We start from the raw sequence: 17690 nt of genomic DNA, 5'->3' as shown, positions 1-17690 counted from the left end.
TCTGCTGTAAACAGCAAACTGAAACAGTTTTTGAGAGTGTTAGGGCCTGCAATGCTGAAATCGTAGGCTGGTTAATCCTGGAGATGATGGACAGCAGACTGAACAGCAGTCTGGGACAGTCTGGAGCAATTGCCGGCAATTGAGAGATGTCACCTACAACAATGTACATGCTGAAGATAATGTGGCTGCAGTCGATGATGACTAGACAGTAGATGGAGGCGGGCTGCAGGCTGGAAACTGGGAGTCAACAGCAACAGAGGGTGTGTGGGCTGGTGTAACCTGCAAACAAGGATAATGGTTGAATGGGGCAGCCTGTCTATTTATAGATGTGGAAGGGTGCCCCAAAAATTAGGGTTTCCACTAAACTCTCTCGAATCGCTCCTCCTTTTAGGGTTTCCACTGAACTCTCTCAAATCACTCCCTTTTTAGGGTTTTACTCTAAAAGAGCATTTTTAGTGTGTTTTGGGACTGTTTAAGGGGCTAATCAGCAAGTAATGCATATTTTAGCTCAACAAGTGGTAGCACACACAATTTCATAAATAGAGCAGTCATGGATAGGCTGAAATGTTTTGCTACTGATTTACAGCAACCACTGAGGGTGCAAGTTGCCAATGGGAGTGAAGAAATTAGTGCTCAAATATGCCTAGCTGTACATATTCAGCTTGCTGAAAATTGTGGGCAGAATGTAGACTTATTTGCACTTGACATGGGGCCAATAGACATTGTGTTGGGCTGTGATTGGCTGAAGAGTTTAGGCACCATTTCTATGAATTTCTCTTTGCTGTAAATGTAGTTTTACAGTGTTGGACAGCTTGTTCACTTGTTGCAGGAAATCCAAAACAGCTTGTTCACTTGTTGCAGGAAATCCAAAACAGCAGTGAATATCAGCTCATTATAGCCAAACAACTTAAGAAAGAGTTCAAGAAATGCTCTCAGATTTTTATATTGCAGTTAAATAAGGAAAATACAGATCAGTCCAGAAATATGCTAAATAATTCAGCTTTAAAGGCTCTTCTTGATGAGTACAACGATTTGTTTTAGCTACCTATAGCACTATCTCCAAAGAGAGTTGTTGACCATCCCATTGATTTGGAATCGCACTCAAAGCCGGTGAATAAGCCTCTTTATAGGTTGTCCAAATGTGAAAGAGAAGAAGTGGCCAAGCAGGTCAAGGATTTATTGGATATGGGTTTCATAGAGTCTAGCTCATCTCCTTATGCATCACCTATCTTGCTCGTCAAAAAGAAAGATGGCTCATTCAAAATGTGCATAGACTATAGAGATTTGAATAAGATCACCGTGAAGAACAAATACCCTATTCCCAGGGTGGATGACTTGTTAGATGAGTTGAAAGGGGCTAAATATTTCAAAAAGATTGATTTGAGATACGGCTATCATTAGATACACATACGTGAAGGGGATGAGATTTAGACAACATTCAGGACTGATCGTGGGCTTTATCACATCTTGGTTATCCCCTTTGGTTTGATAAATGCACCTGTCACTTTTCAGAGCCTAATGAATAAAATACTTCAACCATTTTTATTCAGATTTGTGTTGGTATTTTTTGATGACATTCCTATCTACAGCCGTTCATTGGAAGCTCATCTATTGCACATGAGGCAGGTATTTGATGTAGTTAGACATTATAGACTCTTTGCTAACGAGTCAAAATGTTTCTTCATGTAGATTGAGGTAGAGTATTTGGGCCACATTGTCAGTGAGGTAGGGATTAGAGCTGATCCAAAGAAAGTGCAATGTGTCAGAGATTGGTCTACACCCGCAAATGCCACCTCTTTGAGAGGATTCTTGGGTCTCTCTTCATTCTACTGTAGATTTATTCAACACTATGCCACTATTGCAGCTCCTCTCACTGATAGGTTGAAGAAAGAAGCATTTTTCTAGGATGCCATTGTAGATAGAAGCTTTAACCAGTTGAAAGGTTTGCTTACTTCAGCCCCGATCTTGGTTTGCCTTGATTTCTCCAAGGAATTTACCATTCTCTGTGATGCCAGTGGATGAGGTATCGGTGCAGTATTGCTGCAAGAACATGGAGTAATAGCTTTTGAAAGCCAAAAACTTGCTGAAAATGAGATGGTAATAAATGTCTATGATCAGAAAATGTTGGCTATTCTTCATGCCATAAAGAAATGGCACATTACTTGTATGGTAGCAGGTTTAGAACCAAGAGTGACCATAGGATCCTCAAATATTTCTTATCTCAGTCCAACCTTACTCCTAAGCAACGTAGATCGGTGGCCACATTGCAAAATTATGGCTTTGACATTACCCATACTTGTGGGAAAGACAATGTAGTGGTTGATTCCTTGTCTAGAATGTAGGCATGCAAAGTCTTTGCCATCATGGAATTGCATAGCGATTGGATACACGAGCTTCAGGAGGCTTACCTATTGGATTCTAATTTCAGCAATAATTTTCAGAAATTACAGCAAGGTCAATGTACAGAAAACTCTCAATTTCAGCTAAAAAATGGGCTTTTATGGCTTAATGGCAGGATTGCTATCCCTCACACTTTCCCATTCAAGCAAAAGATCATGCAGGAAATGCATTTAACACCTACAGTTGGTCATTTGGGAGTGTTCAAAACCTATGAAAAAATTGCCAAGAGTTTTCATTGGAAGGGCCTTTAGAGAGATGTTAAAGAATTTGTCTTGAGCTACTTGCCATGTTAGTAAAACAAGGACATCACATTAAAGCCGGGTGGGTTGCTACAGCCATTGCCTATTCCTGAGGGCAAGTGGACTCATATAACCATGGATTTTATTACAGGTCTGCCTCTCACTAAGAAAGGATAGAATAGCATCTATGTGGTGGTGGATAGGCTCACAAAGGCAGCTCATTTTATCCCCATTAAAGGCCAATTTACTGCATCATAAATAGCCAGCCAATTCATGGAATATGTGTTCAAATTGCGTGGTTTACCGCAGGTCATTGTGCATGACCGAGATACAAAATTTATGAGCAATTTTTGGAAGGCAATATTCAGTTCTATGGGCACCAAGTTGGCTCCCTTTACAGCTTATCACCCCCAAACTGATGGTCAAACAGAGAGGGTCGACAAATGGCTGGAAACTTATCTGAGACACTTTTGTCATGATGTTCATCATGGGATGCATGCTTACATTTGGCTGAGTTTGCCTATAATTACTCCACCCATGCTAGCATTGGAGTCTCACCTTTCGAGGCTTTATATGGGTATAAGGTTCCTCTTTCCATGGTCATCTTCAATGACAAGATCAATCCTCACAGCAAGGAAGAATTGGACCGGATGGAGGCCCTACTTCAGCAATGTAAGCTGAACTTAAAGAGAGCTCAAGATCAAATGAAGCTTTATGCTGATGAGAAAAAAACAGGACATTGAGTTCCAAGAAGGGGATTTGGTTTTATTGAAGGTACCTAAGTCTAGGTATGCCACTCTTAAGGATGGCTCCAACAACAAGCTAGCTCATAGGTTCTATGGACCCTATCGGATTATCAAGCGGGTGGGTGACTTGGCTTATCACTTGGAACTACCCCCTTCCACCAAGATTCACAACGTTTTTCATGTGAGGAAAACTTAAACCGTTCATTGGATCATCAATGGATTACTTAGAAGAGCTCCCTCCTATGGATGAAGAGAGTATCATCTAATACATTCCAGAGGCAGTCATAGGTCAAAGGGAAAAGAAGCTGCGCTCAAGATCAATCATGGAATACTTGATCAAATGGCAAGAATTGCCCCTTGAAGAGGCCTCTTGGCAACCAGCTTCAATCATGGAAGAGTTTCCTCATCTTATGGATACTAACTTGGCTGAAATGTAGTCAACTGACAGTCTGCAGACAACTCTTTGTTTTTAACCAGATTTGATTCTGAATTATGGGCAACATTTAATGCCATACATGGGCTGAAAGTACTCGAAGTAACTCCGTTTCTATGTGACAAACTTCCCGATCGGAGTTACCTATCAAAAGTTATTGCAGACTTACTACAGCAGGGTCCTGTAGTAGACAGCATGCTGTCCACTGTTTGTAGCACTCAATTCCTCACTGTATATGGGTCAAAATTGGATTTTTCTTATTTCCCAATCATGCCTATATATCATATTGTATCCATGACCCAATATACATACATAACCCCCCACATGATTTATTGAATAACCCCTCGTAATCATGCAGCAGAGTAGTACTCTGGACTGCCCTGCCCTATTTTGTAATAAGTGTCCATTGTGTTTTTGAGGGCAAAAACCTTTGGGTAGTGATGGAATGTAAGAGATGGGAGATATAGGGGAAAATACGGGAATAAGATAATGGAGAAAAAATACTTGCTACATTGGCGGTATATAAGATGTAAAGGACGTGACATTTTTCCCATCAGATTATAATAACAAGTCTCCTTCATCTTCTCTCCAGCTTTCATGGCTTCCTTCCTTCCCTATCTTTCTCTCTCCATTTCTAATCTTTCTCTCTCCTCGTCACTCTCTTTCTCTCTCTTCTGCTTCTCTTCTTCTCTCTCTTCTGCAGTCTTGTCTCTTCTCTTTCTCTTTTCCCAGTCCTCTCCTTGACACCTTCCTTTTCTAGACCCACATAGTCTGGCATGGTAGACCTCCTGACTGGTTATTTGTTCAGCTTTGTAATAGACTTGTTGTTGCTATATACTTTCTGATATGGAAATCCCTTACAAGCCTGCTTTGTATGGATATTTGTTCCAAGGGGTCTTCTCCTCTCTGAAAAAAAGAGAGAGTGTGCAATCAAACCTATGCTAGGGAATGATGATAAATCCACTTGAGAAGATACATAGGAACCTGTATGAGGGAATGGATCTAAACTTGGAGATGATATTGATTGTGAAATTGAGCACTATGGAAGGATGGAACTTGAGATTGTGAAGCACCAAAACCATGCTCAAATGAACCAAAGTGTAAACTTTGAGAAACTGCAGATTACCTGATTGAGAGTCTGGGTCTCTCAAGAGACTTAGCAACTTGCATTTGCACATCATGAGGACCAACATATGAATATAAGGACAAGCAACGCTAGCTGAGAGATGCCTAGTCTTAACAATTGATTGTCACAACCTTTGACAGATGCGTCAATGAGGAGTTGGGCCAAAGATGGAGGAATATGTGGCAGAGGGATAAAGGGCCGCACGGGACAATTGATGATGAAGAAGAGTGTGGCCTATTCTCCATGATGGGAAAATCTGAGATATCAAATTTTAGTTTGTGTGCTCCTTGAAAACCCAAATGCTCCAGGCAAATCTGGTGGCAAGAGCACCTCCGTTCTCATACCATGTAAAGACATGAACCGTAATATGTAAAACTCACAGCAATGTAAGTGGGAAACCTAGGGAACCTAGGGCTAACAGAGTGCCTATTCTCCATGATGGGAAAATCTGAGATATCAAATTTTAGTTTGTGTGCTCCTTGAAAACCCAAATGCTCCAGGCAAATCTGGTGGCAAGAGCACCTCCGTTCTCATACCATGTAAAGACATGAACCGTAATATGGTAAACTCACAGCAATGTAAGTGGGAAACCTAGGGAACCTAGGGCTAACAGAGTGCCTAGACTGTATGAAGACTCATGACTAATGAAAAAGTACTCAGAGAGTGGAATCAAAGGGATAATTGTAATGCAGTAAATGAATGGATGACCTCAACAAACAAATTGAATACATGAGGTGTCATACAACAAAATTCTTAGCAGGGTAGCCACAGTCTCTTGATGGAGTGGACTGAGGGATGGTGAAGAAATGTGGCATACTCCAGTGGATCTTGAATGCAGCGAACCATGAAATTCAACACAGAAAGGTGAAGACAATGGTCCGGGCAGCAGCATGGCAGCAAAATGCAGTTAAATATAGCAATCCTGGGAGCAGATGTTCTGTCTGGGGTCTTCGAGGTTGTGGATGTAAAATGCCAGAGCAGACTGCAGATGCCAAGCATGGCTGCCTAGAATGACAGCATGAGCAACGGGGAGCAGTCACCAGACAGCAAACAGCTGCATTTTGATGTAGAGTAACAGCGTGGACAGTTTGAAACACTTGATGATGTGATAGCATTCAATGAGCTGCAAGCATGTGGGTTTTGGTGGATGAAGGCTGCGTTTTAGGGCTGCAAGATAAACAGTAGCAAGGAATGATGATGTGGCAGGCTGGATTAGGCGACTTGAGCAGCAACAACAGCTGTAGGAGTTTTTAATAATGTTGCTAGGGCCTGGTGCTTGCAGTAATCACGGAGACAATAGCAGTAGCAGGTGTAGTGAGGTAGAGGCTGGGTCGGAAGGCTGATAGAGAAGGTGTGGCTATGAAGATGAAAAAGATGGGGTGAAGAATAGCTCGTTTTGCTACTAGTGGAGAGAGATGGTTTAGCTTTTTAGTGGAGGATGACAGACTCATGAGAGGATTTGGATCAATTAGAGTTCAAAGGATGCTCCTAGTAGAGGATTAGGGTGGTTGCTCATTGTGACAAGAGTTGGTATTTACATCTGAACCCTGTGACATGCATGATGGATGGTTGGAGGTACTGGGCATATAGTAGGAGGCCTTTCCTGAAACTACAACGGGATCCTAGGTAGCGGGTTCGGAGAGATCCCTTTGCAGCGGCACCCAAGGATATTCCCTTCTTCAAATACACAATTGAATTCAGGGAGGAGGATCCAAATGAGGAGTTAGGTGATGCCAGTGGCGGCTCAACATTGGATTGCATAGGGTATCTCATTGCCTTTCCTAGTTGACTTCTAGAGGAGATTGGACGATAGCTTTAGACTCATGCATATTTCACTCGTTTAGTGGTTACAAAAACCTAGCAGTTACACTTGGCTTTGTATAGCAGAGATCCAGTTGCTTGTGTTAGATGTGGGGAGCCAAAGGAGACACAGAGACACTATGTATGGGACTGCCCTAGTGCTCAAGAGGTTTGGTGGAGAGCCCTTAGGTTAGTGTTTCCTGTTCACAATTGTGTATAGGACTGCCCTGGGGCTCAAGAGGTTTGAAGGATAGCCCTTAGGTTAGTGTTTCATGGCACATCAATTGTGAACGTCACATAAAACGGGAAGTTCTCATTGAAGGTACAAGGCCATGAATTTTGAGATTCCTAAGTCTTTACCTGATAGAGTATATGATTGTGACATGAGGAAGAATCAATGATTGTGACATGAGGAAGAATTGCTTGGGTCAATGACAAAGGCCTAGCCTGTGGATATGATGATGTAGAGGGGAGTCATGGCTATCTCATCTCTAGTCAGCTATTGAGATGCTATAATTTTCATGGTCAGTATGGAATTCAGAGCTAATAGAATCATTGCTTGTTATATTTGGACCACTGCCGTCATGCTATAGATCTTTTGAGTTGGAGAAGATTCTTGCCAAGATTTGGACTCTCTCCACATGAGGTGGGAGAAGATACAGGGCAGTTCGGAGATTATGAGGAGGAAAGATGCTTTTCTTAAGATCTGGGATTCTGGCAATTTCTTATTTTCTGTTTTGGAAGTCCCTTAGCCTTGGTATACTTTGTTCCCAAGGGGGATTTATTGATACAATCATTCTTTTCTCTAAAAAGAATGGTTTCTCTTGGCTCCCTTCAAATTCTATCTTGGCTCCCTTCATATAGACTTTGTAGGCTATTTAATTCGGCTTTTTGTGGGGTTGTTCTAGAAATGAATGAATTTGGTCATTAGTTACGTCCATTTTTGGCCTAATTTAGCTTTGTTTAGCCTACTCTAGAATGCAAGCCCTAACTTCCAAGTTACCTAAAATGGAAATGAAGCTGTTACTGATTGCTGGACCCATTCAATGCCAATACAGCAACACTGTTCCTATGGACAATTTCTTTTCGGCAAGAAGAGTGGATGCCTCCTGCAGATAAGAGGCGTTTCAATTTGAGGGAGTGTGACTTCCAATTTCAGCTGCAACCTCTGTCAGTAACAGTGACAGTGACAATGTTTGCCACTTCCATCTAATAATCATCCGATTGTCTAAAAGACAAGCACGAGATTTCTTCTGATTCCTCTAAACCTGTGTTGTCTAACAAACTAAGCCTGTTCTTCACTGGATACTATTCAATAGTGATTGCATCAAAATCAAGCAACAATAATATTCCTCATCTCTCTGACAAAGGAACATGCACAAGAAGACATTACTGTGCAATCTTAGTCAGACAAATGTATGATGGGATTTAAGAAATTACACAGATTGTGATTCATCTCGGATTTTTGGCATCAGTGCAACTGCACTTCATTCACAATTGATGTATCTATCTAGACCCTAAAACCTCACGATCAAGGAGGAGCTCTGACCTGCTGTCCCTTCTTTCTAAATCTTTCTGAAATACCGATTTCATCACAGGGCTGTCCTTTTCTTAACATTTTGGCATTTCAATGGACATGGTACTTCCATCAATTGCATTCCTTTCTTAAAATACATTGCCCCAAATATGGTGCTACTCTTATTAGGCAATTCGAAAATTGCACACTTAGGCGACTGTAGGAGTCCTAAAACAAACATTAATCTAAGTTGGCACTCCTAGAGGGGAAAGTAGAAGCTAGATTTCCTATTTGCCCTGGTTTTTCTTTGCATGGTGACCTCTAAATGGGGATTTTAGCATGTTGCGAACTTGTGAAGTTTAACAGATGTGCAGAACTTTGTGTTGACAACCACCCTATATTTAGAACTTTGAAAATTGGCCCTTTTTACTTTAAGCTTTAAAGGTTAAATTTAGAGTTTTCAGATTGAAGCGTTCCATGCACACTGCTAATGGGGTTCGCTCTAATGGAGGTTTCAGCCTGGTGCTAACTTGCGAGGTTTAACAAATGTGCAGAACATTGTGTTGGCAAGAATCCTGTATTCAGAACAAAAAAGCCTTGGGCTTTAGTGTTTACTTTGAACTTTAAATGTTAAATTTAGGCAGTTCAAATTGAAGTGTCCCATGCACACTGCTAATTGCGTTTCCTGTAATGGAGATTATATTGTGGTGCCAATTTGCGAGGTTTAGCAGATGTGAAGAACTTTGGGTTGGCAATAAGCCTATATTCGGAAATCTAACCCCTTGGGCCCTAGGGTTTACTTTGAATATAGGCAATAAGCCTAAATTCAAAATGGAGTACTCCATGCACACTGCTAATGGGGTTTGCTTCTCCCTCGTCTAGGGAGTAATGTCCTCTCCAAGGAGCAAGATTGTCACCTGGAAAGTAGAATCCAAATAATCTTTTCTCAGTTTATCTGTTTGCAATTTTTTAAAGCAAGGAAACTGATGAGAAAGTCCCTCCATTTGTAGTGCTTACCTGAATTTGGGGTATTTCTATATTTCAATTCCATTTTCTAAGATAATTTACAAGTATGTTTTATTTTAACTGACTGCTTCAATTTAGTTTGTTTGTATACTCGTCTGTGTCAATAATCCAAATAGTCTTTGCACACAGATGCTGCTGCTGCTTCCAAAGAAAAGCCATGTGGAGGGCACATTGTACTGTCGCATCCTCTAGGTGAAGATATTCCCTCTATGGAATTTACTTAGTTAATTGTACGGATATTTAAAAAGTGAAAATATATAATTCTACAAGTACATTATGGTCGGTACTAATTTTCAGCACCCGAAATTTGACTGGAATACTAGGCTATTCAAAGCAGACCCAAAGCTTATGTCAATATCTATACAGTTTCTGATTGACAGTGTGACTTTTAGTGCATTAAAAGAGTTGTCACAGAGTCATGATTGAGATTTACTAATGCAAATCTCTTCCTACTTGGATTTGTATTGAAACCTGCAGCACCTTCAAAAACACGTAGCGCCCATGAAATCAAGTTTAAGACCCACAATGCAAAACAGGATGAACCAGATAGGTCTGCTTTTAGTTTCTTGTAACTTTCAAAGTAATATAGAGAACCCACCATAGATGTGTATTTGGGTGCTTGTCTTGGCTTGGAATATAGTGTGCTGTAAATTTAGTGTAGTGTCTGGTGACCAGGTTACCTGAGAACTGCACGGAAACTGGGGGAGCTCAGACTGCTGAAGACGAACTTGAAAATCTTCAAAAGATTCTTATGATTACAAAGGTGGACTCTTACAAACTCTCTTAATAAACAAATCACACATATATGTTACAAAGGAACAAGGACTCATTCGATTTGCCATGTATGAAAAAAGCAAGAAGGATGTAGAGCACAGGATAGTAAGCCAAAATTCTGTATGTTTAATCATTACATGCTTGTTTTGCCCATACATAATGTCAAAATGGAGTTAGCTACTTCCGAGTCGATTTAGTCCTTCAAGAATAGGTCATTGTAATTCTCATAATTTATCTCAGGAATACGTTCAATATATACAAAGACATGATTATGTCTTAGCTAAGCAACAACTTACAAACCTCCTGATTATAAGATTCTGCTGTAGATTAAATCCTAGTGGGTGCAATTTGTAGGGTACAAATTGGTGGGACATGTTTGGCACAATGCTATTGGCAATTGGCTGAACCAAGGTTGCAAATACTATATGTTCCCTTGTTGGGATACACAATCTTGCAGCAGCTGCAGAGAAAAACCCAAAATTTGTACAACATGTTTGGCACATTGCTATTGGCAAATTGTACCAAGGTTGCATATACTATGCACTGCCTTGTTGGGGTACACCATCTTGCAGCAATTGCAGAGAAATGCCCAACTAGATAAGCTGTGACTGACCATCTGCCTGCATATGTTGCTTCCTCCAGCCTGTTAAGCCCTCCCTCCCACCATGTTTCAGTCCGAACTACTGGCCTCCAACCCCTTCTCCTGCTGCCTGCTGCAACAATGTATTGCAGCTCCTGTCCTCCTACCCTAAGGTCTTCTCTCACCCCACCTCCTGCTCTTCCTTGTTCTTGCTTGTCTTCACCCTTTTTGTGCCCTTTGCTCCACCCTCCTCTCATCCCTACTATGACAGGGAAGCAATGGTGGGATGTGAGGTAGAAGCTATGGGGTGCAAGAGGGTTGAGAGAGAGGAAAGCACACAAGAGAGTTTAGTGGGTACAATGAATGGGACCTTTATTTTTTTTATTTTCACTTATGTATGACTGTACAATGTGTACTTACACAAGGGGTGCCCGCCCAACTTCTTGGTCAACATCTTCACTTTCTGGGAGTCCATAGATTTGGCTCGATCTATTAACCAAGACCGTATTGTGTTACTTCTTGACTTTGAGACATACAACTGCATTTACTTGGAATTCTTGGAGGGTACAACATTGAGGATGGGATTCCTAGAGTAGTGGGTTAGGGGAATAGTGGCTCTCTACTTCTTCATAGCCAGGTTATGACCGGTGGGCACCAGATGACAGATTCAGCATTTAGAGATCAGTTAGACCGAGCTGCCCACTAGGCCCCTTCTTGTTCTTATTTGTAGCAGAGGCCATGAGCTCCTTCTTGAGAGATAGATTTACAGGCATTAGAGACATTAGGTTACCCATCCTTGAGTTTGAGGAGCTTTTGGATGTGGAGTTTGCGGATGACACAACAATCTATCTAGACGGGGATGAGAGTAACTTTAGGGCCTTTGTATTTGCCATGGAGATATTTTGTAGAGCAGTAGGTGCCTTAATTAGTTGGCATAAGTCCTAATAGGGATATTGGGTATGTGACACTAGGCAACCAGAGTGGTAACCGCGTAAGGGTTTCACATGGGTTCCCTGCAGGACTGCACTGCATAGTGAGATATCTTGGATGCCATGTGTGTCAGATGGGAGAGGATCGAGGTGCAGCTGAAGTGCAGTAGACAGTGTGAGAGTGAGAGACAGAGTTGAGCACGACACCCAATGCAATAGTACTGAATAGAGTGTTAGCTGAAAGTACAAATGATAACCCTTATACCTTAGGGTTATAAGGGGCTGTTCACACCCGAACACAGTAAGTGCCCGTAAGTGTGCACCACAAGCACATATAAAATAGTACACATAATCTGGGGGAAAAAACCTCTCCTACCGAGAGTAAAAAGTGCCCCAGTGTCCTAGTGATCACCCGCACACTCCCATATGAGCGTAGGCGTAAGTAAGGCGTGTGAGATACCCAACAAACCCCCCTGGAGTGAAGAGTGATCAAGTGTACAAGGATCATCCGCCACCAAAGGGCGTCAAATTCAAAGCATCGCGAAATGCTTCAAATTTGTCTCGTGGAAGAGCTTTGGTGAAGATGTCTGCCACATTGCTGGTGGTAGGACAGTAGACAAGGCTGATATCACCTGCATGTAGCCTCTCTCTGACAAAGTGGTAGTGAATCTCTATGTGTTTCGTGCGAGCATGAAACACAGGGTTCCGTGCCACTGCAATGGCACTCTGACTGTCAGTATATAAAGGAGTAGGCTCCGTAACAGATACATCCAAATCAGCAAGTAAGCGTCTAAGCCATACGCACTCAACTGCAGTAGTGAAGGCTGCCTTGTACTCAGCTTCACATGACGACGTGGCAACAGTGGATTGTTTCTTGCTAAGCCAAGAAATGCATGACGAGCCAAGAAAGAAACAATTGCCACTAGTGGAGTGATGAGTATCAAAATCACCAGCCCAATCAGAGTCACTGTAAGCATGTAACTGCAGTGGTCCCCCCTTGGCATAAAGCAATCCAAGAGCTCTAGTACCCTGCAAGTAACGAAACACACGCTTCACAGCTTGCCAATGCGACATACGAGGCTGATGCATGTACCTGCTCAAAACTGAAACGGCAAACTGTATGTCTGGCCGAGTGTGGCATAGATAGATGAGACATCCCACTGCTGGAGCATAAGTATGGATATCAAACAAATCACTGTCATCATGTAATGACAGTTTGAGCCCAGGTTCCATGGGTGTACAAACTGGCTTGCAATCCTGTAAGCCAAACTTCTCAAGAAGTTGCCCAATGTACCTTGACTGACATAATCCAATGCCTCTAGCATCATGTACAAACTGGATGCCCAAGTAATAGTGCAAAATACCCAAGTCAGACATGTCAAAAGTTTGCTGTAAATTATTTTTGAATGCTGAAATCTGATCAGCACGTGTTCCAGTGAGCAAAAGGTCGTCTACATATAGACACAAAATCAGCATGGATCCCCCCTCTTTATGTACATAAAGGGTAGACTCAAATGGGCTGTTTACAAACCCCTGACTAAGCAATAAGGCATCTATCTTTGCGTACCAAGCTCGTGGAGCTTGTTTCAAACCATATAGAGCTTTTTTCAGCTTGCATACTAAATTTTCTGAGCCTTCAACTGCAAAACCAATGGGCTGCTGTACATACACTTCTTCCTGAAGTTCCCCATGTAAGAATGCAGTCTTTATATCCAGCTGATGCACTTTCCAACCAAAATGTGCAGCCAAGGCAATCATAGACTGAATGGTCGTCATACGGGAGGTAGGAGCAAAGGTCTCCTCATAGTCAATGCCCTTTTTCTGTGCGTAGCCTTTAGCTACCAGCCGTGCCTTGTACTTATCTATGGATCCATCTGCATTCCTTTTCAATTTGTAGACCCATTTCGTACCAATGGCACGCTTGCCAACTGGCAAAGACACCAAATCCCAAGTATGATTTTTATGAATAGAATCCAATTCAGCTTGCATGGCTGCCATCCAATGCACACTATGTCGTGCATCCTCAAAACATTCAGGCTCCTCATTATCATGAGTACATGCTGCCATAACAAACTCCATGGAATGTGCTGAATCATGCAGTCGAGTTTGCCTTCGAGTACGACCAGCCAAGGGTGTTTCCAAATGACTATCTCTCATAGTCTGCGTGTACCATCTAGGCACCTGTCTTGCTTCCTGACTGTGTACAAGTTCCTGCTGAATTTCAGTTTCAGCAATGTGCTGATTTACTGCATGTTCCATAGGAGCAGCTGGCTGAACATTAGGTTCATTTGCTGAAGTACCAGCTGAATCACCAAATGTGATGGGCAGCAGCCCTTCAAAGACATCACAGGCAGCCTGATATGTATCAAAACCAGCCAAGGATAATTCTGATTTTTCATCAAATACAACATCCCTGCTGACAAAAACCTTCTTGGTCACGGGATCATAGAGTCTGTAGCCTTTGCTTTCGCTGCTATATCCCATAAAGATGCATTTTACAGCCTTGTTGTCCAACTTCTTTCGAAGTACCTGTGGAATATGGGCATATGCAAGACACCCAAAAGTACGGAAGTGGCCAACAGAAGGTTTGCGGCTGTGCCAAGCCTCAAAAGGTGTGACTGTTTTCAAGGCCTTGGTAGGGCATCTGTTCAAAATGTGGCAAGCGCACATGACGGCTTCCATCCAAAAACTATGAGGCAAACTCTTTGCCTTCAGCATACATCTGGCCATCTCCATGAGTGACCGATTTTTCCTCTCTGCTACCCCATTCTGCTGTGGAGTATATGCAGTAGTGTACTGATGGATAATGCCCTTCTGCTGCAAATAAGAATTCAGCATAGAGGACATGTATTCCCCCCCTCGGTCCGAACGGAGAGTCTTAATCTTGCAACCAGACTGAGTTTCCACAAGTGCACTGAAAGCCAAAAATGCATCATACACTTCTGACTTCTTTTTCAAGCAGTAGACCCAGCACAAACGTGTAAAGTCATCAATAAATGTTACAAAATAGTAACAACCACCCAATGACTGTGTCTGCATGGGCCCACAAACATCCGAATGCACAAGCTGCAATCTGGCTGTTGCTCTAAAAGCAACATCACGGGGAAAAGAGAAACGATGCATTTTCCCCAAAATGCAACCCTCGCATAAATGCTCAGGAGGTCTCTCCAAGAGAGGTAATCCATCCAACATCTGAGTACGCTGTAATAGCATCAAGCTGCCATAGTTTACATGCCCCAAACGAGCATGCCATAACTCTGCCTCTAACATAGCAGGAGTAAGAGTGGATGTCAAATATGCAGACTGATCTACCGAAAGAGCATCCAACTCATATAACCCATGACACAGAGAACCTGTCAAGACCAATGTCATGTGTTCCTTGTCACGGACCATGCAACGGTCATCATCAAAGGTGACCTGCAAACCACAACGTGCCATAGAAGAAATGGAAAGCAGATTCTTCTTAATGCCAGGCACATACAAAGCATCCTGTAGGCGGAGAATAGAGCCATCAATGGCTGTAAGCTGAATCTCCCCAATACCACGAACAGGGTATGATGCATTATTAGCACACTGAACAGACTTCCCAACGGGAGGTGCACCAAGAGAAGCAAACAAATCTCTACGAGATGCGATATGCCGTGAAGCACCACTGTCAAAGAACCAAGTGTCAGCATCTTCTGTAGAGCTAAATGCTCTATCAGCCCAAGAGACATCATAACTGCAAGTGTAAAAACAATAGTCCCTGTCTGCAACAAAGGACGCGGACTCACTAGCAGTGGAAGGAGCTGCAGAAACAGACATCCCTGACTCCTCCTTCTCTTTGGCGATGCGCTTCCTGCACTCAGTGATGTAGTGGCCAGGCTTCTTGCAGTAATGGCATTTTCCTTTCTTGGCTTGCGTGCCCCCCTGTTTCTGACTTGTCTGTGAAGTGTTACTACTACTAGAACTCTGCGAAGCATTTTTCCCTTGGCTGTTTTTACCCTTCTGCCTTGACATAAAAGCCTGCTCAGAGGCTATACCATCCACACCACTGTTCCGTCTAGTTTGTTCTTCCTCTAGAAGCAAACTGACAAGCTGAATGAAAGTGATGGGCTCTTTCGAAATCCTCATAGTGAGGTTCAAGGCAGTATGAAAAGCCAAGTAAGAGGGAGCCAGTGAATTCAATGTCGTAGAAATCAGCTGCGCATCTGAGTAGTACTCATCCACATTCATGAGTTGCTCCCGCAAGTCCTGAATTTTGTTGAGATGATCCTGCATAGAATCACCCTCATTCATCTTTAGAGTCTCTAGCTCTTTCTTCAAGAAAGAGATGCGAGTCTCATTCTTTCCTGCAAACATCTGCTCCAATATCAACCAAGCTTCTTGTGAAGAAGCTGCTGAACGAATATGAGGAATGATAGAACGCTGAACTGCCAATGCAATCAGCGACATAGCCTGTGCATCCCGTGTATCCCAAGTTTTCTGAGCTGCAGTTCTTGGGGGAAGTGGCTGAGCGGGGTGAGGTGGAGGGGGCTGAGGTTGCCCTCTTGCACGTCCTCCTGGAGGAGGAGTAGCGGGAGCCACAACTCCCGGTCGTGCTTCCTCTCCACTGACATAATCCCACAAATTTTTTGCCACTAATACATTCTTCATCATGAAAGACCAAAGGGAATAATTGTTCCCATCCAATCGGTCTTCCTTGGACACATAGGTGAATACATCTCCTCCCTGATTTGCCATTATTTCCCAAAAGGCAATAGAGCAATGTCAATGCAGTACGGGCTGGAAATCTGCAAATTTCCAGAAATTGCAGCAAACACAAGTCTGCAATTAATGTGCAAAGGGTACTCTGTCACAAAAAAAATGTCCCTGATGCACGCTTCCCAAGGTGCAATTAGTGCTCAGCAGCAGTAAAACATCAAAAGCCCCAAAATTTTCTGCCCAAAATTTCTGTCACAAATGTCTGTTACAAAAGCCCCAAAATGTGCATTCAATGTGTCACAGACAGACACAGCACGTTTCCCAATGTGCAAACAGTGCAGTGCAACACTGTTATGAATAAATCACCAAAATTTTGCCAAAATCTCTGTCAAAAACAGTTGGTCTGTGACTGTATCAGCAGTTTAAATGCATCTGTCCTCCAAATACACAAAAGCCCCAAAATTTTCTGACCATTCAGTCAGAAATTTGCATGAAATTTACTTTTCCAGTAAATCTGTGCCAACTGCGTGTGAACCGCCGCTTCCAGAATTTTATTCTGGGCTGGAATGACAATAATTTTGAAAATTTTACCTGGGCGTGCAGAGTAGACTGGCGTGTGGTCAAAACGGTGGTCTGGCGGGCGTCGTTTGACGAAGTGGGCAGGACGTTGACTGGCGGGCCAACGTAGAAGGCAGCGACGTGGACAGGGCAGGCGACGTGGACAGGGCAGGCGACGGGCTGCTGACGTGGAGTTTAAAAACGGCGACAGGCGGGCTGTTGTCAGACTTGCGGGCTGCACGTGACGTTGACGGGCGGGCGCAGGTCAGTCGCGTGTGACGGGTGGACTGATGGTGGTCTGACGGACACGCTGGGCAGGTGGCGCTGGGGGCGTCTGCAACCAGCGCGCTGGGCAGAGAAGGCTGCGCCTGGACTGAAGACGTCTGCAGATTTGGACGACTGTTGACGGGCAGGACTGAGCTGCAAGTGACGTGGCTGCTGACGAAGGTACAGGCTGCACGTGCTGTACCAGACAGGTACTGACGAGCTGTCAGTGCTGACGCAAGTCCTCGGGAACCGAACAGAGCTGCTGATCAGCTCTGATACCAAATGTCAGATGGGAGAGGATCGAGGTGCAGCTGAAGTGCAGTAGACAGTGTGAGAGTGAGAGACAGAGTTGAGCACGACACCCAATGCAATAGTACTGAATAGAGTAAACTGAAAGTACAAATGATAACCCTTATACCTTAGAGTTATAAGGGGCTGTTCACACCCGAACACAGTAAGTGCCCGTAAGTGTGCACCACAAGCACATACAAAATAGTACACATAATCTGGGGGAAAAAACCTCTCCTACCGAGAGTAAAAAGTGCCCCAGTGTCCTAGTGATCACCCGCACACTCCCATATGAGCGTAGGCGTAAGTAAGGCGTGTGAGATAC

General features: G+C 43.1%; 1 protein-coding gene and 1 long non-coding RNA gene across 5 annotated transcripts in view; one reads left to right on the top strand and one right to left on the bottom strand.

Moving 5' to 3' along the window:
• The window catches only part of LOC148011625 (uncharacterized), a 228271-nt gene that overhangs the window by 27282 nt on the left and 183299 nt on the right, over window positions 1-17690 (top strand). For 3 of the 4 annotated variants that reach the window (XM_087669890.1, XM_087669889.1, XM_087669888.1), the window contains exons 2-4: window positions 9416-9478; window positions 9764-9836; window positions 9962-10049. In XM_087669890.1, the coding sequence (XP_087526016.1) occupies window positions 9416-9478; window positions 9764-9836; window positions 9962-10049 (224 nt within the window). The remainder of the gene's footprint in view (window positions 1-9415; window positions 9479-9763; window positions 9837-9961; window positions 10050-17690) is intronic. The other variant, XM_087669891.1, reaches the window with a different exon arrangement.
• Window positions 9430-17690, bottom strand: part of LOC148011624 (uncharacterized) — a 191696-nt gene continuing 183435 nt past the window's right edge. The window contains exons 6-7 of the long non-coding RNA XR_015689255.1: window positions 9885-9973; window positions 9430-9766 (exon numbers count right to left, since the gene is read on the bottom strand). This is a non-coding gene — a long non-coding RNA (uncharacterized LOC148011624). The remainder of the gene's footprint in view (window positions 9767-9884; window positions 9974-17690) is intronic.

The sequence above is a fragment of the Lygodium microphyllum genome, chromosome 28 (genome assembly GCF_053477565.2).
Source record: "Lygodium microphyllum isolate KBCC chromosome 28, Lygodium_microphyllum_v1.1.10, whole genome shotgun sequence".
NCBI lineage: Eukaryota > Viridiplantae > Streptophyta > Polypodiopsida > Schizaeales > Lygodiaceae > Lygodium > Lygodium microphyllum.
Note: the sequence above shows the minus strand (reverse complement) of the source record. Positions and strands in the feature narration are given on the sequence as shown.